This window comes from Archocentrus centrarchus, chromosome 8, assembly GCF_007364275.1.
Source record: "Archocentrus centrarchus isolate MPI-CPG fArcCen1 chromosome 8, fArcCen1, whole genome shotgun sequence".
Taxonomy (NCBI): Eukaryota; Metazoa; Chordata; class Actinopteri; order Cichliformes; family Cichlidae; genus Archocentrus; species Archocentrus centrarchus.
The window spans coordinates 2,430,021-2,452,765 of NC_044353.1; the positions used below are offsets into that span (position 1 = coordinate 2,430,021).

At 43.9% G+C, this 22,745-nt stretch overlaps 1 protein-coding gene across 1 annotated transcript in view; it reads right to left on the minus strand.

The window, feature by feature from the left end:
* doc2a (double C2-like domains, alpha) overlaps nt 1–22,745 on the minus strand; it is a 67,685-nt gene that overhangs the window by 24,610 nt on the left and 20,330 nt on the right. The window contains exons 3-6 of the mRNA XM_030736530.1: nt 20,995–21,074; nt 11,220–11,294; nt 7,050–7,159; nt 661–787 (exon numbers count right to left, since the gene is read on the minus strand). Of these exons, the coding sequence (XP_030592390.1) occupies nt 661–787; nt 7,050–7,159; nt 11,220–11,294; nt 20,995–21,074 (392 nt within the window). The remainder of the gene's footprint in view (nt 1–660; nt 788–7,049; nt 7,160–11,219; nt 11,295–20,994; nt 21,075–22,745) is intronic.

Consider the following 22,745-nt stretch of genomic DNA (forward strand, 5'->3'; position numbering starts at 1 on the left):
CAACCATTTCAAAGGCAACAAAGTCACAAATTCACTGCACATCATCGCAATCATTTTGGTCGTGCTACTGTCTTCCTGACTGTGACTGTAGCATAAACTTTAACTGAAAAGAAACAGTTCGTTTCTTTTACCTCCTGGAGTTGCTCAGGTCTGCATACATAATGTATAGATTAATGTTCCACTAATATTCACATTTAGGTTTCATTATGAGGTGCAAATAAGTAACAACATTTAATTGGCATAATTAGTAATATAATGCAGTGTAATTGCTTTAACGAGGTGTTTGTTTCATTAGTAATGGGTTTAACGATTAGCTTTGATGGTTAGGTGTAAATGTAGTGACATCAGTGATATCAGCTTTAACTTTCTGCAGAATCTGCTGCATTTTGAATGAAAATAAATCTAATGGGATTAAAATTATTCAAGACTTTCTAAAACTTACAAAATGTAATCATTTGTATCTCTATTAGGATGTAAGGGGAAAAACATTTTCATATTAAAGTCTAATAACGATGAGTAATGTCAGCACTGGAAGAGGCTGCTGAACAGAAATCCTCACACCTACAGGACTCTGTGTGTGTGTGTGTGTGTGTGTGTGTGTGTGTGTGTGTGTGTGTGTGTGTGTGTGTGTGTGTGTGTGTGTGTGTGTGTGTGTGTTACCGGTGGCGGATGCTCCAGGCAGGTGTGGAAATGTTTGGTCTGGTCGGGTTTCACACGTTTCAGAGGGACCCGCGACTCCCCGATTAACTCATTATGAGTCAGCTTGTCCTCGTCGCACACAGACAACCTGAACAGGAGGAGGCAGCAAAGGAGTCAGGAAACAAGCGAGGAAAGGAAAGAGGGAAGGATGCAGCAGAGGAAGAAGCAGAGGAAGGAAAGAGGAGATGAAACAGGTTTGGTAAAAGGGAACAAAACAGGAAAGTAGAAGAAATCCAGGAAGTGCATAAAGGTCAAAATTTCCTACATTTACTGAACAGCTTTAAAAAAAGCTCACAAAGTTTCACAGACATAAAAATATAAATCAGCTGAAATGGAAATCGAGCCCTTAAGAACTCCAATAAAAAAATGACCGACTGAGTTAAATAATTAAAGATGGTGTCCTGCATTAAACCCCACCCAGCTGCGGCATCACACTGCTGCTATAATAAGCCAATAAAAACAGCTTTCCTCTTCTTTTCCCTTCCCTGAGTGAAATTGTCATCTGCACAGTTTAATTTGCACTGTGTGGCTATATTAGCATTTCACATTGACTGGGAGCGATGGGGATCTGACAGGACTGAAGACCTGCAGAGTCGACCTGGAAGTTTGACTGGAACTAAATCAGAATATAATTAGTGCTGCGTTTCCTCTGGGATTTCCAGCAGTGACTCAAATCTCTCCTCACGCTCTGATACAACACCTCCGTCAGCAGCAGGTGTAGGAGAGGAAACCCTCATCCTCCTCTTCCTCCTCCCGCTGCTGCTGACGAGCTCTGAAAAAGGTCTTCAGTGTGATCGAGATCAAACTGCAGAAGCTGCCGGTTACAAAGCAAAATGTCAGATTGTGTTGAGGACGTGGGATCAAACACGCTGCTCCTCCAGCCATCAAAGACGGCTCCTCCACAGAGGAGATCACCAGCAGGCCTTCCTCCCCAAACACATGCAGCACACAGCCAGGGAAGCATGCAGGCTTTATCTAAACAACCGTGCAGCTCCGCTGAGATTAGGTCACACGCACCGGAAACAAAAACAGGAATGGAGACAGGAAAAAGAAAAGGAAGCTGGAGAGGAACTATAACAGGAAACAGAGCAAAGAATCAGGAAACAAAAGGAAATAGGAAAGGAGACAAGATTACAAAGAGGAGAGGAAAAAGCAGCTGAAACAGCGAGTGAAATAGGAAATAAGAAGCAGAGGAAACAGCACTGGAGACAGGGAAGGAGACAGGAAACACTGGAAGGAGGCAGGAGAGGAAATAGAAGATGATATGGATACAGCAGAGAAAACGGGAAATATGAGACAGAACGAAGGAAGGAGGAGACAGAAGTGAGGACAGGGGGATAGCAAAGGAGACAGGAAACACCAGAGGAAAAAGGAAAGGAGGCAGATGAGGAAAGAGCAGAGTGAGAACCTCTGTGAGGCAGCAGTGGTTTGAAATCAGACGCAGATGAACAGATTTTATTATTTTATAGACTCGACATCAAAGGTGTGAAGCTCAGGTGAGGATCAGGGGCTCTGCTGTGAGTTTACCTGTCAGAACTCTCACCTGTTTACATCTTCTTTACTTTCTGATAGGATGCACACACACACACACACACACTCACACACACACAGGTGTGTGTGATGACAGCAGGAAACAACAGTAACCAGCACAGCTGAGTCCAAATGAAAGGAACACCATTTCTGCTTTTCAATAAACTGCATCAGATCAAACGGCTCCATTGTGTTTGCAGAGGAAGCGCTTCGGATTAAAGCAAACACAAACAGCATTTTAAATGTGGAGGTAAACAACGTGGGAACGCTGACGGGAAAAGGTGAGTCAGAGCGACTGCTGCGAGGCGCGCGAGCCTCCAAACTGCTGCCCTGCAGATATATTTATAAAAACTAAAGTCATAGTGTGAAGCCTGGCTGTGTGTTTGTGTGTGTGTGACTGCATCAGTCTGAGATTTCCAGCCTCGGGGGATCAAACGGGTTCAAAGGTCAGCGGCCTGTAGAGCTCACATCGAGAAATCTAGAAATTTATATCTGAACATAAAGTCCTGAACTCTGACCTTCAGACTCAAACAGCTTAATGATGAGAGCGTTTTCACAGAGTCAGGACGTTTGTAGGTGCAGACCCGTCAGAGCGAAAACAAGGAGCCATTTTCTGTACGAGCTCGAAGCCGCTGAGAAAGGCTCGACTCCCCCTCAGAGAGAGGACTTCTGTTAGAAGCTTCAGAAAGGACGAGAGCAAATCCTCTTTATGAAGAACAGACAACATGTTTTTTAGAGCAACGACTGCATTTTTATACAGTAGGAATGTGTTTCAGCTTTTTAAATAAGACTTTTCAGAGAGAAAATCCCTTTTTTCCAACGGCTGCTTCTGAGTGAAGAGGAGCGATTTTAACGTTGTTTTTAAGCTACAACTTTAAAATGTTTAGAAAGCAGAAACTTTGTTCTAACCCAGGATGATGCAGCGACAGCGTAACGAGGGCAGTATTTTAATGAAAAACTGGGGCTCACCTTCTGATTTTTCCTTTTGCCAAACCATCCAAAACAGACGGTGTCACTGGGATCAAACCGCGGCTGGGATCTCACCTGCTTTCTGCACCATCAGCTGTTTGATTTAGGGGAAGTCTCACACCTATAATTTTGGCTTGGAGCAAACTGAAGCCCTGTAGTGAGTCTGTGTGAGAGGGTTCAGTTGGCCTACTTTTTGCTCTGGATTTCAGAGGCTTGCAGACTTTGAGCGAGGCACAAAGGATGAGACAAAAGATCCACAACTAACCACAACTCTGAGCACAGAGACATGAAACGCTGCCGATCGCATCATTACATCTCAGTGACAGCTGAGATGAACCAATTAAAGCCTCATTCTGTGAATGTGGACTTCAAATGTGAGCGAATAAAGAGCTTCAAAAACTGAGGGTAAAGCTGACGCTGAGTGGGGGGGTGTTAATGAAGCACTGGCTCAAACTAAGAAAGAAAAGGCAAATGGTCCTTAATGCCTGATCTGCACACAGTAATGACTTATAACCACCTGATCCTGCAATTGCAAGATAACATCTTCTGTCATGTTTCCTTTCATGACTGTAATGCAGCTCTGCAGGACCAAATATTTCAAGTCTGTGTCATTTATGCAGCTTCGATTCACAGCTGCGTGTCTGAGGCTTAAAGCCATGGATTTATTTTCTATGTTAAAGCTCCCAAAGAAACAGGAAAGCAAAGTTTTACCTCTAAAAAAATCGTCTCTGTGAGAATTTATTATCATAAATCCATGCAAATCCAAGCAGATCCCAGCTTTCTTTGAAAGAAGGAAGCAGAGTGTTTGATCATGGAAAGTTTGGGAGAGGAGCATCCCTGTAAGGAGCCTGGATTTGGGAGGTCACGGCTTCAGGAGGACCTGCAGAGACGCAGCTTCATTCACAGTTACACTCCCACTCTGCTTCAGATTAATGTTTGCTCCTCAGATCTGTAATTAAAGGCTTCCTGCTCTGTTATTGCACTCTTCTTTTGATCATCCTGCGGTCTCTCACACACACACACACACACACACACACACACACACACACACACACACACACACACACACACACACACACACACCCCTGCTGCACCTTCACTGCTGCAAACACTCATCATTACAGGGTGGGCTCCTCGCTGCATCCTTTAGAAAACCACATCACACTTCACTGAATACATTTCTCCACATGACACTTTTGATTATGTTGCCGGACGATTGTGTTATGGTGCTCCACTGTACGCTCTGTGTGTCATGCATGCTGTGAGCTGAGAGCAGAGTATATCCTGCATCATGAATGATATTCTCCAGCAGAAATTCAATTTTATTTGTATAGCACCAAATCACAACAGTCGCCTCAAGACGCTTTATACTGTAGGTGAAGACCCAACAGTCAAACGACCCCCTATGAGCAGCACTTGGTGACAGTGGGAAGGAAAAACTCCCTTTAACAGGAAGAAACCTCCATCAGAACCAGGCTCAGGGAGGGGGGGTCATCTGCTGAGACCACCTCCTCCTGAGATGATGGCTGACTTCCAGAGGAAAACAACTGCAACTAAGCACATTAAGATCACAGGTAAGAACAGCTGCAGGTACCTGGGTGTTCACCTGAATGACAGGACCAAGCAGGGGACGAGCAGACTCGAGTTCCTGAGGAAGCTCAGATCCTTCAGTGTGTGCAGCAGATGTTGGAGATCTTCTACCAGCCTGTGGCACCTACTCAGTGCCACAGATGCCAGCAGGGTCAAAAAACTAATGCAAAATGCTGGAACTGTTTAAGGCATTTGAATCAGTGAGGAACAACCTGCTCTCCATCACGGAGGACCCAGCACACCCGCTGCCCTCCACACTGCTGAGGCAGCAGAGCTCCGACTGATTCAGCTCAGCTTCAGGGGATCATTCCTGCCGTTCCCTGTTAAACCGTACAGCAGCGCTCCTTTTTGGACACACCTGTCAGTGACTACACACACTTCTCTATCAGACCTTCTTCCTGCTGTGTGCTATAATTTTCTCTTTCACAATCTCACTGCATACTGAACATGTTCTTATCACTGTTGTATATAATATTTTGCACTACCTCACATTATTAGGCCTTCAGTATGAGCCTGTGGTACTCTTATTCTTCACAGTGTTGTTTTTATTGTAGATTATAATATTTTTATAATCTGCTGTGGAAACAGTAATTTCCTTTGCAGGCCAGTAAAGCATCGACCTATCTACCTGAGAATCAGTGCAGAGCGAGCCTGTATGTGATGAAGCCTGACACACTCTTTATTACTGCTGCCAATATGACCTTTACAGAATAACAAAGTTCAGCACTTAAACATGTATATTTTTCATGAAATTAATCTGTGCAATACTCTCAGTCATGTTTTCCTCTTCAGATGGAGGCGATCCAATCAAACATCCAGAACAAACAGTTTAACGCACCAGAATGAAATCCTCCTTTGGCCTGCTGTGCTATCTGACAGTTCAAATTTCAACAGCACAAAATGCTGTCTATTTATTAGATAATAAAGACATACTCTGCTGCTGTAGTTTCCTCATATCACACTAAGAAATGACGACAGATTTTGTTTCCTGCAGCATGTCGCCCTCTTTCACCCACCTCTGCAAATCTGCTTGTAGGGGAGGAGGCGACCCTGTTGGTTTGCTAAGACCAACAGCAGACCTCCCAGTCTGAGAGCTGGTTTGAACCGTGAATGATGGGCGGGTGTGTCTGCTTCTCTCAATCAGCTCATCAGCTCCAAAACCAACAAACTGCAGGACTTCTTCAGAGGCAGCTTCTAACTCCAGCAGCCCGGGACTGTAGCTGCAGTTCAGCAAGTTTAAGTAAGAACTGCAGATCTCACCTTTGTGGGGAATTGTGACATCAGTGATCAGGTAAGCGGATGATACTTGATATTTCTAGGATTTTTTGCGAGTCTCCTGACGCTCTGAATCTGTTTCATGGCTCTTTTATTTAGTTCATGGTAGTTTCACTCTGAGACGGCAGAGCTCAGTGGCTTTATGAAAAACAGATCACTTCTTACCTCCGAACACTGTGTCGTCTCTACTGTCACTGATCGTAAGCGCTGAAAGTTCGTTTCTGATTATATTTTTGTTTGTACTGTAGCATTAAAGACACATTTTAACCCCCCAGACATAAAATAATTTAGCCCTGCTTCTATGCCAATTTGTCCCTGTTAGCAGGCACCTAAGCGTTAGCTAGCATTAGCCAGAAGAAAGAATTCAGGTTTCATTTAAAACAAACTGCTCCCTGATTTGAAGGAGCTGCTGATGTTGACTGCAGTGTGCCCCTCATACTCACAGTTTTATTTGGGTTTCATTTTTTCTGGCTAATATTAGTTAATGTTTGTTTACCTCATAACTCAATCTGCTTCAGACCAAGCAGCTAGCTGTCGAACCTTAGCTTTCTCGCTATCATCATCTCTCCAGATCCTCTGTGAGGCCACATCAGTGTGAGTTTTGTCCTTACGTGGGGTTTGTGTTGAGTTAAATGGTGAGTTTAGTGACTCCATTTCTAAGCCAGAAGCAAACAGAGGCCCGTTGGATGGAGTCCACAGGCTGTTAGAGCAGCCAGAGAGTCGGGAAGGGCTCATTTTGTAGCTTGCAGTGTGTACAGATACGGGCAATAAAACGAGTCTGAAACCTGAAAAATGTAATTTCATCTTGGTGCAGCTTTCTGCTCTGACAGCTAAACTAATGAAATGTGACAACTGAGCTTCATATCTGAATGTCAGGATGTCACAGGCCTGATTAATGGCTGTAAGCGTAATTGCTCTGAAATGAGATCTGATGAATTATCCCCAGTGTGAGCGCCTCACACACAAACACACCTATAAACACACACCTGAGCGTCTTCCTGTGCATGTCTTCCTCCGTAATCCCGACGTAAGTGAGCGTTTCATTCCACACTGGATTCAGAGAGTTACGGATCGTCCTCGTTTTCAGCTTATTGGCCTGAAGGACACACACACACACACACACACACACACACACACACACACACACACATACATTAGTAGTTATTGATATAGTTTGACATTTAATTTCAGCAGCTTCACACATAGGTTCAAAAGGTGCAGCAAATGTGTTTAAATCTTTTTAAATTCAAGTATAAATCAAAGACTGAATGTAAAGTAATCCAGGTTTGTAATTCAGTTTCAGCCTGCAGACTCGTATGTGTCATTTAAACGTTTATTACATTTCAACAATAAATGCTGCATCCCTTCAGGATCGTACACCAAAACAAAAAAGCAGAGCTGTAAAGATGTCATATGAGAAATGAGATCTCATAAAGAAGAGAACGAAAGGAAAACGGGTCAGAGACACGAGATTTCTGGCTTTTCTTCTTCTATTAAAGTAACACACCTGATCCACGATAGAGATAAACTTTATTGTTCTTGGGGGAACATTTGTCTGCAGCTCACCAGACAAACGCAGCAGCTTCCTCCCAGCGATGATTATGAGGTCACAAAGATCACAATCGAGCCGTCGCCTCACCGAAGGTGCAGCGACCCGCTCAGGAGGTTTAGCTGCCATCAGAACTGGAATTGATCCATCCTGAGTATTTTTGCATATTCCCCGTGTCAGCTCTGAGGGAGGAGGATTTCATTTCATGGCTCTGAAACAGCTTCTGAAAATCCTGAAATGAGCTGAAGCCAGAACGTGCTGCTGCCAGCGCCGCCACTGAACCATGTACGGTACATTTTAGGCAGCGTTACATAAACAGAGAGGCCATAAAACCACAATAAAATCACTTTTTAAATATTTCAATATAACTGCAGTGTGCATGTATTCTGCTCATTTTCAGCTTATTTTTAGACTAGTTTTGCATGGCTGCTCAAAAAAGCTGGATCTCTCCACAGAAACAGAGTTTTAGTTCCATCAGAAAATGTATGAACGTCCCTGAAGAAATGGTTTCTACACAGTATCTTAAAGCAGGGCTGGTGATTTGGCTCCACTGTGTGAGCTAAAGCCTGTGGAAGACTTTCAGGGCTCTGCCTGACTGCACTGCACGTTATCTGAGTGAACTTTACACCGTACACTGGCACATGAGCTGATCTAAACTCACAACATAAAATGTGACCTCCCCTCTCACCATAACAAACACCACAGAGCGAGCAGTCGACCTGTTACAAAGGCTGAGAGGGGTGTTGCTTCAGGACCCAGAGGAAGTGTTTCTCTTGGCACACAGCTGGCCTCCTTCTTGCTCGCTGTCTGAAACTTCAGCAGGAAGCACAGCTCAGTGCGTCGGGGCTGTGAGGCTGACAGAGATGCCCAGCGTAATAAAAACAGCTACATTTGGAGCGTGATGGCTGAATAATGTCCTCATTACTCCGTGTGTGAGGAGGTGCACTGATACTGAGGCTGAGAGCAGGGAAAAGAGGAACTAATGTAACCATGAATACAAGCAGCAAAGACTCCCACACTCAGCTTGATGTTTTCCTGTTTTATGTCATAAATGTATTTTTTTAATCCAAAGACAAATTTTGCTGCTACTAAAATCTCTAACTGTAAACTATAATGTTCTTTATGATTTGTATGTTAATACCTTGTGATACTATGTGGGTTTGCTTGCACTGCCTTTATTATTAGAAACTGACGTTTAATATGAATATTCACCACTGGAACAGCAGACATTTGACAGGAAAGAAGAAAGAGCAGAAAAACAAATACAGTCTCTGCATCATCAGATCACAGTGACATTTTTACCTCAGGCTCATCAAAATTCAGAGAGAAAAAATAACAAGCTCAAAACAATGAGTCAGTGCCACTGATGTTACTGAACCTGCTAAAAACAAACTCTCATCTCTACCAAATCTGCTGTAAGAGAAATAAACAGCTTCCATTTTAAGCAGGAAGCAGCCTCTCAGCTCTGAGTGGCAGAGATCTCAGAGAGGTCGATGGTTTGTCATTTATTAAATTACACCAGCAGTGCTGTGTATTATAAATGCCCACGGACTGAGTATGACTCATTTACACGTGTCAAAAATTCCAGCTTGGGTGGAATTTTTACATTTCATTATCCTACTTGTGCAAATGCACATGTAGTAGAAATCGCCTAAGTCTGAAATTTTGTCTGACTTGTAAAAAATCCGTCTTATGTGTAAGTCTGATAAAATCTGACTCTGCAAAATATCCCACAGTTTGGAGTCTAATATTGAATTTTTGCTTCCACAGATTTTATAATCTCATATTTTTGCCTCCTGCGCTTGCCATGATTGTCTTCGGTGAAATGAACTGACTCGCGCAGACATCATGTGACTGTATAGGAGTTTGCATAGATCATATATATTGGAATTGGGCGTGACGGCAGCTGAGGAGGGCGTTAGTGCTGAACTCATTTGACTTATACGATCACAATTAATTGAAAATGCAATGCAGACCTTGCTGGATATTTAATCACATTTAGCCAAAATGTATTTTGTGTGAATAAAGTACTGGCGACCTGTACAGCGTGTACCCTGCCTCTCGCCCTATGTCAGCTGGGATAGGCTCCACCCCCCGCCCCCGCGACCCTGAACAGGATAAGCGGAAGTGAATAGATGGATAAAGTACATAATGATGATTGAAGATCTTATCAGTATAATAAATACATTAATTATGTTATTGAACAGGAGGGGCAGATACTGGTTCTGTCTCCGTGTTGAGAGCCTTTGTTGTGAATCAGTTTTCAAACTTAACCTTTGGGTTATTTGGATGTTCAGGTGTGATGAATTGTTGATGTAACTGTTATGATTCATTAATGTCAGTGCACCAAACCTGCTGTACCGAGCTGACCTGAGGACTGTTCAGCTTACTTTAGCTCACGATATCACAAAACAGAACGGCCACTTTCATTTGGAAACCGCTTTCCAACCAGGACCATCCTTTACAGCAGGATGGTTTTCCCTTCAGCTCTTGTGTCAAGGCACCGATGTCTTGCGTGCACATCTCTCCAAAGGCAGCGGGATCTAAAGGAATGGCGGCGTTTGATAGTCTGCGATGAGAACCGTCAGGAGTCGATTCACTGCAGACTCAAATCATCCCCTCACCATGTTTCACCGTGGGTTTGACCCCCTGCGGTGTGCATTCAAAAAGAGGACCCAGATGCACGAGGCAGTCTGGCAGGTACGAAATATGAAAGTAACTTTAATGAATTCACAAAATCTGTACCAGGGTGATGCAAGATGCTCCCAGTAAGACTCCAAACAGGGAGAAGGTACACAGGACTGCAAAGCTAAAGTCAGGAAATAAATAATAAAATAAAAAAGGGGAATAACAGGAAAAGTAACTACATGAATGGATATCACAACAGCTGGAATCACACAGTTCAGTCGCACAATCAGGAAGGTTTCTAACTCTGAAGTATCTGCAGCAATAATGGCACTAAGATTACCCCTGAGCAGAGGATACACAGGAGCATCCTTTGGGCAGCGTTGGACTCCTAACATGCATCTTTCTGTTACTGCTGCTAATCTCTAACCGATAATCATCAGTAATTTTTTCCATCAGCCACTGTGAAACGATGTCGGCTGAAAGTTTGCTCTTCATTCCTCTCCTGAGAAGTGATTTAGACAGTCTCTGTCCTCTGAGACTGACTGGAGCCTAAATTTTCTTTCTTTATTACATTTTGTTTTTGTGATGAAGGAATTTTTCTGTCTTTTACTGAATAAACTTTGATGTCTCGAGCTCCTGATGGTGCTTACTTCCCTGTGGATCCAAATGATCCAGTTTCCTTCAGTCTAGCTGTGGTGACTCTGAAAGCCCCTCTTTGCTCAGAACACCACCACCACAGTGATGCACTGCTGGAAATGTGAGGCACAGACAAATTTCTAAAAGGTTGGTTTAGTTAAACGAGGCTCCGATGAGTCAGTCTGATCCACCTGAACGCTGCTTCAGTGGAACGGCCTTCGTCTTCTTTCGGCTGGTACCTTCAGGGGTCACCACATTGGATCACCTGCCTCTATCTCTAGCATCCTCCTCTGTCACACCAACCCTCTGATTATTATATTCATGGCGTGGGGCTGCGTCTCACCTTACAGGCTCCGGGCAGCAGATGCAGTTTGACGTACGGGTCGGCTAAACCGTTGAAGTCCATCGGCTTCAGACCCTGCAGACCGAGAAGAAAACTTGAGTCAGATAACAGAGAGCAGGTGAACATAATGACACTTGTGCCTCTTTTCCACTAGTTCCTACTCATTTTTCCATTAGGTGGTAGTAGCCTACCTGGTACCAGGTACTTTTTTAGTACCTACTCAGCTGCTGGGTGGAGCCAAAATGTGACATCAAGAGATGGCCCCTGCGTGGCCAGGGAGTGATATCACTAGATGATTCACGAGAGCGACTGTTTCACAAGAATCAAACCCACCGTTTTTGAAACCTGGAAACGAGGAAACTGGTCCACACTAACCAACACACATGCTTTTGTGCTTGGTGGCCGACAGAGTCCAGAGGGAGCGAGACGGAGGGACCGTTTGAATTTGTGTCGCATGCAAATGACAGCGTGGGACCTCCGCCTTGATATAATAACCCCACCCTATTTGAGACGGTACTCAACTGTAAGGGAAAATGACCAAAAGTGAGTGGAGTCGAGCTGAGTAAGTCAGGACCAGAACTGAAATACAGTAATAGCACCTGAAACTTCAGAACAGGAACCCAAAGACTCAGCAGACAGGAAAGCAGCAGAACATCAATGAAAAGCACCCAGGAACCAGAATTCAAAAACACAGCAACAACTCAGGCTCAACGTGACTGGAATTAAAAAATCCAAAACTCAAAAGCACACACAAACCTAGGACCATGAACGCACCATTCAAAGTGAAATTTCTCTGCAGGTCCTCCATTTTTACTGCTTTTATTGCTCTTCTGAAAACAATTTTCTCACTCTGAAAACGCTGCGTCCAGATAAACAGAATCAACTTCCTGGGATTTCTTTAGCTCGATCTATTAAACATGCATCAAACATCAAAACCTTTTACATGAACCTTAATCACATGGCAACAAGCGGTCACCTCTGTAAACAGAGGTCATTTTAAACTCCTCTGAAAACACATATAAATAAGAGGAAATTAAGTTTTAAATAGATGCATGTTGTAGGCGGAAAATTGGTAAAAAGAACAGCAAAAGAACTAATTTTGATGAGAAAAGTATGCAGCACAGCAGCAGAAAGAGGAATTCCCTCATTGGAACTTTATTTAGACTCAAAACTGTAATTTACTATATTCTGAACAGTGACTCTAATAATATATAACATTACTATAAATTTATCGGGTATAATCTTTGATTCCTGACATTTTCTTCACATCTTCTTCCCTCCTGCTGTTAATATGCCGGCAGCATAAAAACTAAGAGGCGACAGGACAGATGATTTTTCCACATGGGCAGATGAAACACTTGATTTGAATCTCTTGACCTCATCAGCAGGAGCACATCATCATGACAAATTGCTCCTAAATCTCTTTCAACAGCTTTGACATTTGCAGTGACGGCAGATGGAGCATTTTTTCCTTCTGTGCATATTCCCCTCCGCCTCACACCACCTCCACCCGCAGCATCTTTAATGAGACCGAGGAGCCGCAAAGAATCTGACCTTCCACGTCTACCTGACGTATAATCCAGTGTCACAGTCGACCGCTACGATACCCCGGGTTTCAATTACGTGTTCTTCTGCTTGTCAGTGTCAGATGTTCAGTTTAATTTGGACGGTGTAAGCAGTTAGCAGGAGAAACGTCATTCAGCAGTCATGAGTTTAAAATGAACTGCCGCCTCTGACAGTTAAAAAGCAACACAAGGATTCATTAGGTGTCCAGTTTGTGTCCAACTGTTGAATCAATGTTAAATATATTCACCAACTCCAGAGGTAAACTAGCTGAGTACCAAAAGCTGCAGTTCCTGTGCCGTCCAGCAGAGGCGCCACAGTGAGTCAGTCCTCATAGACTCCCACGTTAAAACTCTCCAGCAGAAATAAACATGTTTACAGCTGATACAGAAACTGCTTCGGTCTCTGTGGATAATTTCCCCCTTCATAACAGCTGTTTATAACTCATCTTCCTAAATAAAGTCTGCATTTTTAGGGGCGTGGCCTCGCTGACTGACAGGTGGATGCAGACTGATAATCAAGCTAGTTAGCATTAGCTAATAACTTAGCACTTGATCCTGACATCCAAAACATAAACATGGTGTTCGCCAAACTCCTAATGTTGAGGCTTTAAAATGTTACTGTGATGTAGCACTCCATCATCTGTGAGGGGTTAAAAAGTGGTCCTACACCCGGCTTCTGTATAGTCTGTGTGGCAACCTCACCAACATTTATAAAGAGGTATGATTAAAATATATTTTCACAGCACTAATAATACTTTATTAAACATTTTCTCCCAGAAGTGCCACATGTACATGTGCCTGTAAACGATTTACTGGCACTCAGAAACAAACAAATCCCCCAAACACAAGATCAGCGATGTAGTGTATGCTGTTCAGTGCAGCGAAGAGTGCTCGGACCTCTACATTGGAGAAACCACACGGCTGCTTCACAAACGAATGGCACAACATAGAAGAGCCACCTCGACAGGACAAGACTCAGCTGTACATCTGCATCTGAAGGTCAAAGGTCACTCTTTTGAGGATGCCAGTGTTCACATTTTGGACCAGGAAGACAGATGGTTTGAAAGAGGAGTGAAAGAAGCATCTATGTCCACTGTGAACAACCATCATTGAACAGAGGAGGTGGATTACATCACCAACTTTTCCCCCGCTTACAGTGCTGTCCTGAGCTCCCTCCCCAGACGTCTCAGCCCCCATTCACACCTTTGTTCCAGTGACCTCAATAGGCCACAGGAAACAATGGAGCGGAGTCCTAAGTTGGTTTCATCTGAAACCACTGATTGTAATGACCCACAACTCCTTTCACACCTTAGCACATGTGTTTACGCACATGAACAATAGAGGGTCATAACCACCTCCAGGGGACTACGCCCACAGGGGTTTAAATACCTGGGTCTCTCCACCATTTGGTTGAGAACTGAAGAAGCCTTTGGGATGAGAGGAGGAACGTCTTCAAGACACAAAATGAAGTCCAGTCACCTTTTTTCAAGCTCCAGAGATACTCTGACCTGGATGACTGAGAACCTACACAGACATATTCAGAAACATTACGCCCCACCTCTTCCCACATGACCAAACACTCCTCCCGCAGGACAACGGTCCTGCCATACCACAGAAATGAAGAAAGGGCATGGGTCATGAACTGGCTTCTTGACTCCCCAGACCCCAAACCAGTGGGATATCCATCCATCCAGCCATCCATCCATCCTCTTACACTTTTTCCAAAGTTTGTTCCTGGTGTCATCAGGACCAAAGCAGGATATACCAGACCTTCTTTTCCCCAGCAATGTTTTCCAGTTCCTCCTGGGGGCTCCTGAGGTCCTCTCAGGACAGATGAGGTAAATAATTTCTACATCAAATTTAGAATTTTACTGCTGGATATCAGCTCAGGCATCTTGCTCAGACACCCAAACCACCTTAGGAGGTCAAGCCACCGCAAAGGAGCAGTGACGTGGGATGTCACTGCTCCTTTGTGTCACTCCACCCTTTTTTAAGGCTGAGCCCAGCCACCCTACAGAGGAAGGCTTTCATGGCGTATGATGGAAAAGATGCTCCAACTGATTCTGAAACTTTGGTTTCAGGAGGATTGATGATTATCATCTTCTGCAGGACGATGATACCAGATCTTTACCCTTGCAGGATTCCTGGAGGGTTCATGGGAGTTTGAACCACAGATCCCAAATAACTATTGTAGGCCTTTACCTTACAATATAAAGCACCTTGAGGCGACTGTTTGTTGTAATTTGGCACTATATAAATAAAATTGAATTGAAATGTGACAGATACCTTCAGAGGGTCAAAACTGGAGGACGACCCACGCAGGTGGTTTATTTCTGCTTCATCTGCGACTGGTTCACTGCCAGCACAGAAACTGCTTCTTAATATTTCTATCAAATATTTAACCTTAAAATCAGTGGATTATTGTGCCACATGTTTCTTGTAGCAGTTATCAGGCATGTCTTTTATTTGCTGATGTTAGAAATGTTAAAACCCTCAGCTTTCCCTCGTGCCTGCAGAAAGAAATGTATCTGCCCAGCAGGGAGCACTGAGTTAATCCACCTGCTTGAATGTGCTGCAGAAATGAGTCGATGCCAGGAGGGAAATCATTGACATTCAAGTAGGTACTCAAATTAAGAAAACAGCAGAGGAGACAAAGGATACAGCAGGTGCTCAGATTATCTCCCATCCCTCAGAAAATGAAGCAATTTCATCCTCACTTGTGTTTCTATTAGTATTCTTTTTCCTTTATGTTGCTCCTCTCTCGATGCTGCTGCTGAAATGAAATCCAGCCGCAGAGCGAGAGCTACACAAGCCGACTGCATCTGTGTCACAATGATCTCAGAGGGAAGCCGCAGCAGAGGACTAACAGCAGCTTTCAAAGACGTGCTGATCTTTGATCCATTAAAATCTGAAGACTTCACAGCTTCAGGACAAAACAAATAACTCTGGTGACAGAAAATGTTCTGAAATGTGCTTTGAATTCTCTTTGAGAGCCAACAGCTTCATCTCATCCAGCTCTGGATGAGCATTTATACACAAACTGGGACAAAAACGGCAGATTTCCTTTCATTTAAATGAGTTTTAGTATACGGGAGATCATAAATTAAAATATTCAGTTTGAATCCCACACAGAGCAGTTGTTTTTAACTCTTCCTTCTGTATTACTTTATAATTAAGTTGTGTTTGTTTTTACACTTTAATTTCATTTGTTGGTTCGTTACAGTGAAGCAATAAACCTCAGTCAGAGTCAGGCAAACGTATTCAATTAGATTTAGGTAATAAAGTTTAGGTGCTGGCTCCATGTTGGACTCCACTACAGCAGCTTTGCATGACTCACAGTTCAAAACAATCCTTTATCTGCCTGAAGCTGTTTTAGCTCCACCCCCTTTAAGAAAGCTTTCTTCTGATTGGCTGCCCATCATACACAGAAGGTCTGAACCTTGTGGGGCTTCTGTGCTCTTAAATCCAAAGAGTAGGAAAAACTGAGAAACTTCTGGCTCACAGGGATTACTGCAGATACACTGACCTCACTGTGAGAAGCTGTGGTCATGTTTAATATGAACATCCAGCACTGGGCCACGAGATACCCGACAGGAAATATCATACTCCACTCTGTATCTAATCAATAATTATTATTAATCTCTGTCTCTCCCCCCCTCAGCAGATGACCCCCCCCCCCCCCCCCCTCCCTGAGCCTGGTTCTGATGGAGGTTTCTTCCTGTTAAAGGGAGTTTTTCCTTCCCACTGTCACCAAGTGCTGCTCACAGGGGGTCGCTTTGACTGTTGGGTTTTCTCTGTATTATTGTAGGGTCTTTACCCACAATACAAAGCACCTTGAGACTGTTTGTTGTGATAAGGTGCTATATAAATAAAACTGAATTGAAATGAAACTAATGAAATAAGGACTTTAAAACCTGAACCTAGTTTTGATGTTTTAATGTAACCAAACATCGAGTGAAACTGGAAGTTAAAAGTGGCCCCACCCAAGACCAGAACCTCAGTCTCCTGGTTCAAAGTCCTGAGCGTCCCGCCTCCATCAGGACGTAGGTCCTGTTTCTCATTTCAGGAGCAAACACCCAGGAAGAACATTTATCCGGAGGCTTTGCTGAGCCTCTGCACTCTAAAATATAACTGAGACAGTGAGCTGAGCTGAAGTTGTAACTCAAATCAAAAGCAAATGTCAGTTTGAGTTGATTGGACGTCATCTTTTGTGTTAATGTTTTGAATTGGCAGAAATCCATTTGTAGTTGTTTGAAGGTAACTTCAGTGTGACTAATGAAAAGCTTTGGTGGAAAAATGTACAAACAGCCTTTTTTGTTTAATTAATGAGCACGAAGAGTTTATTCTAACCATGTAATATAAAAGACAGCAGCCCGGAGGATGGAATAAACCCACCGGTTCAAATAAACAAGGTGAAGGCATGAGATGAAGCGACTGTGCCATAATTCAGATCAAACTGTCACACAGGAGTCCAATTTAAGTGTCAGCAATAACAAGTGAGAGACAAATGGAGGCTGCAGAGAGACAACAGGCTGCAGCATCGTAAATCAGTCAGAGCCCAGAATCAGCTCCCCACACGCTTTATAACTGAATCTGTGTACATACAGCAGCAGGATGGGCCGACATGCAGCTCTGCAGGAGAAGAAAACCTGCACGCTTCATTTTCCAGCTCGCTCTGTGTGTTTGAACAGGTTAGTAACCCCCACCAGCCTCAGCAGCGAGCTCACAGCTCCAGGAAACAGGAACAAGCAGGTCTCCATCAGACTTCAGCTTCTTACAGTATCTGTGGCTCAATGATGGTAACACAGTGCTGTTCATTCACACTGATGCCCCTGCTGCCTCACAATACTGCAACAAAACAAACGTTTCCTTTATCGTGTTTGGGGGAACTTTGGTGATGTTTTCAGTCACGTTGGTCTGTCTGTTAGCAGGATAAGTGTTGGGGGGTGGTACAAAGAACAATTGGTTACATTTTGGTGGGGATCCAGATCATGATGTGGATCCAGGATTTTGTAAAAGGATTCACTGTGAGATAGGGACAACAGTCAAGTTTATTTCTATAGGACATTTAAAAACAGCAACTGCGAAGTACCCAGAACTGAGTCTGATTAAACATGCAGAGGATAAAAATGGGTTTCAAAGAGGTTTAAAAGTGTCTGATGTTGCAGGTCCTGATGTGAAGCAGCAGTTTGCTCCACAGTTTCTGCACAGGCCCGATCTCCTCTGTGCTTTCATCTGGACCTCAGGACGGCGAGCAGCATTTGCTCAGCAGACCTCAGGGATGCAGTGGGAATGTGCAGACTCACACGATCAGAGAGGTAAGAAGGCGTCGAGCCATGTGACGCCTTAAAACCTTAAAGTCAATCTGAAAACTGACTGACGTGCCAGTTAGTAACGCGCCGCAGTGGGCAGAGCAGCGACAGACTGATATCTGAATTTACATTCTTTCATCTTTACAGTCACTAAATGATTATGACTTATCGTAATTATTCTCTGCACTGTATATTTTTGTAATATTGTGTTATAGTTTTCTAATATCTCTGTATATTTGTAATATTGTCTTATAGTTTTTATACTTATTGTTTTTATGTAAGCACGAAGTACCGCAGCAATTTCCTAATGCTGTGAACCTGTTCACCTGTATGGCAATAAAAACTTTCTGATTCTGATTCTGAATACAGCTGAAAACTGCTGAACCTGATGGCGTCTGTCAGCACTGGGTGTCTACAGCAGCGTGGTATCAGCACAGAGAAAATTTGAGGAGGGTGAGGGATGCACTCTGAGGTAACTCTTTACATCCACCTTTTTCTAATCTGGTTTTATGGAGTCAGAAGTGACCATACTTGGATGACAGGGTCGAGTGCTAAGTTTTCAGCTAATGCTAGCTAGCTTGGTTATCAGTCTGCATCCACAGACTGTGTGGGAGCATCACACAGAAACAGATACCTGCTCATCAGTAACATCCAAATAAAATCCAGAATTTCACAAAAACTGGAGCTTAAAAATGCTCCAAAAGGCTCCAACAGCACAAACACGGTCCAGAGGTCCAGTTCAGGAACATAAACATACAATATTATACACTTCTGCCTGAAATGGGAAAACGTTCCTCAGTACGTGAAGAAATCCACCAAGGAATGGCTCACAAAGAGGAAATGTGTGGTGTGGTTTGATGGCTCCCAGGAATGAGTCCCACGTGGTGTGAAGGAGAAAACCCTCCAACACCGTGCAGCTCCATTAATATTAAACTGAAGCGTGGTCAGAAATTTGAGCGAGTTAGTGTCAAACACCTGTGAGCAGGTACTTCTGCATCTGATTCCAGGAGTGCAGTAAATCTGTTGCTACTGATATTCAACCTGAAGCCGTCCTGAGAGGCACCATCCTCAAATGAAGCCAAATTCATCCTGATGTAAAAAAGCTGAAATTGTCATGTTTTATCAGAGTTTATGGTGGGTGCATACCACAGATGCCCATCAAACTGGCTGAAATGTCAGTAAAGAGATTCATTTTCTTCACTCCAGCTCGACACCTGCTCTTCACACCAAACGCTGGTTTCCAGCAGCAGCCCGAGGCTTCTTATCTGACCTCCTCCTGACTCCTAACACCTGCTCTGGGACTCCGTTAACGGGTCGGTGAGAGCCGAGCGACGAGCTGAGCCAGCACACATGCACCGGTTTCCTGCAGCATCCTCAGATCCAGAATCAGAGATTACTCCTCAGCCGCATCCCTGTGGAATTAAACTCTGTGGGAGAGAAGTTTACTGACCAAATCTGTGCAGGAGACCCGCAGGTCCGAGCAGGTCAATAAATCTGAATTTGCTATCAGGGATCATGTTTATATTTTACAGCACAGCCTTCATTATTCTTCGGTCTGTGGAGGGGAATCTAATTCAAACTGGTTCATGTGAAACTGGAGCAGATTTAATTTATGATGAGTGGAAATCCCCGCTGAGAGCAGACTTTAATTATATAACATAGTTCTCTGTGTTAAATCCGCTTTAAGCAACTTTTTCATATCTTATTATTAACACTTATTGCCAGTGTCTGCATGGATTATAACTTGACTTAAAAAACCCTCTAACAATATTTGGGCTGATTTTTATGGGAGAAATTTTCCTTGAAAATCCCGGGGTGCTGCTCCCAGGTTCCCCTCTGTCTCCGCAGCAGCAGAGATGAACATCAGCTGAGAAATGGAGTCGACTTAAGTCACCAACCAATCGGCTCCTGATGCGACAGACTCCAACAAACCCGTTCTACTGTTCGCCGAAGCCTCGTCAGACACGGTCTCAGTGGGAGGACGGCTGAGGTCTGCCACAGTACACGAGGACTGCACTGAACACCAGCAGCAGGGCCGATGGAGCGATGGATGCAAATTTTTGGTTCAAATCATGGTCAGTATGTAAGGAGGTCAGGAGAGGTCCAGCAGTGAGTGCATCTCCATGTTTATCTGCACGTTAAAAAAAAAGAATCGCTGCACTTATTTCCCAGTTTCCAAAATAAAAGAAATGAGGGGTAGCTCAAGACTTTTGCACAGTACTGTCGTGACTTTAAAACCTGTGAGAATGTACAGCTGCACCTGCGGCTCTCAGGATCACGGTCCGAGGATCTAAACTCTGCACGAGGACAGAAACCAGCTGTGATGTGGATCCGAGGACTTAGAAACACAGAGAGCGAGCTGAGAAGGACCTGGATCATTGAGGGTCTGTGGATGATCTCAGTATTCTGCAGCCGACTCATGCTAAAGGAAAACTGAGCCCTGAAAGTTTACCCAGAATGCACTTTTTTGAAGTTTCCTCCAGTGAATTATAAGAAAATTGATCGAACATCCTGGATAGCAACGCTTCTTTCCGCTGCTCCACGTCACAGACATTAAACTCAGCTCGATCATCACACCGACGCTCTGAGCTGCTGAGAGAAAAATAACCACGATGAACAGAAACCCACTGTGACGCTCGCAGTGGGTGTAAAATTGATTTGGTTGCAGTTACTAACAGAGCTCAGATGTGTTTTTCAGTCCTGATAGTATGAAGGTGTGATATACACTGGAGTTACTGTACAGGTGAAATAAGCTGAAATGGTTTATTACGTTTGGGAATCGGAGAAACGCTCGAAGCTTGAATGTTTTCGTGTCCACTTACTTTCGACCACACTCTCAGTGTTACTGGACCAAAACCAAAGAAACTGAACGTATTCGTGCCTGCGGCGCGTCCTCACCTTGGCCCGGAGCACGGTGCAGTGCAGCTTGTTGGAGCTCTGCTCATATCTCAGCTCGAACTCCAGCGTTCCCAGAGCGGCTGAGGAAGCATCACGAGGGCAGAGGGAGGAAACAGACAATATTCATGACTCATAAGAAAAAACATGATTACAACCCTCGCCTCAACAGCCATGAAAAACTGAAAAAAAAAACATGTCAGATTGAACTGAAAGCATACAAGAGAACAGAGGAATATCTCAGGCATGTCATGCAATCAGAAGCTGGAAATCCAATTTAAAGGAGCGCACGTCTGTGATGAAGCACGTCACATATATGCATGAAAATCCTCGGATGAAGCAAAGCAAACACTCATCAGGCTGATTACAACGGTGCAGACATAACAGGGTAAAAATGTTCATGCAAGTAACAGCGAACAGTTCATGTGATTCACAGGCTGTCCGATCCCAGCACACCACCGCTTACACACCAAACTGCACCCATGAGCTGAACCCTGAGCGGCTGTATGTCCCGTATTAATGGCTGCGTAATTCATCTGCACCGGTGAGAAAGAGACGAGTCGCTGCCACTTCCTGGTTTTTCTTCTTCGCTGACCGAGGTTTATTCAGGGACGGACGCTGTGACTGGTGCGATTTAATGTTAATGATTTAATGTTCAGCGAAATGACCGAAAGACTTGGAAATGACTGCAGAATGAGCTGTGAAGCAGCCATAAAGACTGTAACACAAACCCAACAAGCTCAGACACAAAGAAGCTGAAACTCAAACGCGAGGGTTGTTTTAGTTTCAGTCAGCCGGAGTCGGGTACAAATCAACAAATCCAAATGTTTAATTAGCAGACAGCACGGATACACAGCCAGCAAAGATTCCAGCAGGCAAAAAACATAAAGAAAATGTGAAAAACAAAAACAGCATCTGAAATAGAGCACAAGGAAAACCCTGGAAGTCCTGATTACTACTCGAGTACGAAGATGATACGGCTAAATGACTAGCTAACATGGCTGATACGAAACTGCCATCAGATACCGGCATGGACGCCTGTTTAGTCATAATGTACATCAACACATGAATAATATAACTCATGATTCTTACTCAGCAGCTCAAAACTCTGAGAAACTTTCTCATAACACTCATAATTAACACCGAGCGTATCACCGCTAACACGTCTGTGCGAGCGCGCTGCGTTACCGTAATTACACCACAGTTGGTTATTACGGTAATTTCACGCACACAGCGGGACATTTGAAACATGGTGCAGGCGACCACACGGTTGGTGTTGAAGGGTTTAAGATGACTTTATATCCTATGAGGTTAATTTTGAAGCTCACAAAGATCATTCACATTTATAATGACTTTGTATTAATATCACATCAGGATGAGTCTGTGATGAGTCTCTATCTCTTATGGATGATTCAGGATGTCAAGAGGCAGAAACTTCTGCTTCTGTAACCGAGCGTTTCGAGTCTTTTGGCTGTTTTTCCATAAATGATCTGAGCTGATCCTCCAGTGCTGCCCCCCCCACAGAAACTTCACTGCTTCTGGCTGCTGTTTTGAGCACAGATAACAGCTCCTGTGGTTTTCCCCTCTCTGCTGAATCCACTGCAGTCCTGAACACTGAGCTGAAATAAGAAAAAGACTCTCAGTGCACAAAATCTGAAAGCCGAGCCTGCTTCCACCCACCTACACCGACTTACAGGAGCCCGAGGCAGAGACAAGTGGAACATCTCAGCAGCACCACACGGTCCTGCGCGGGA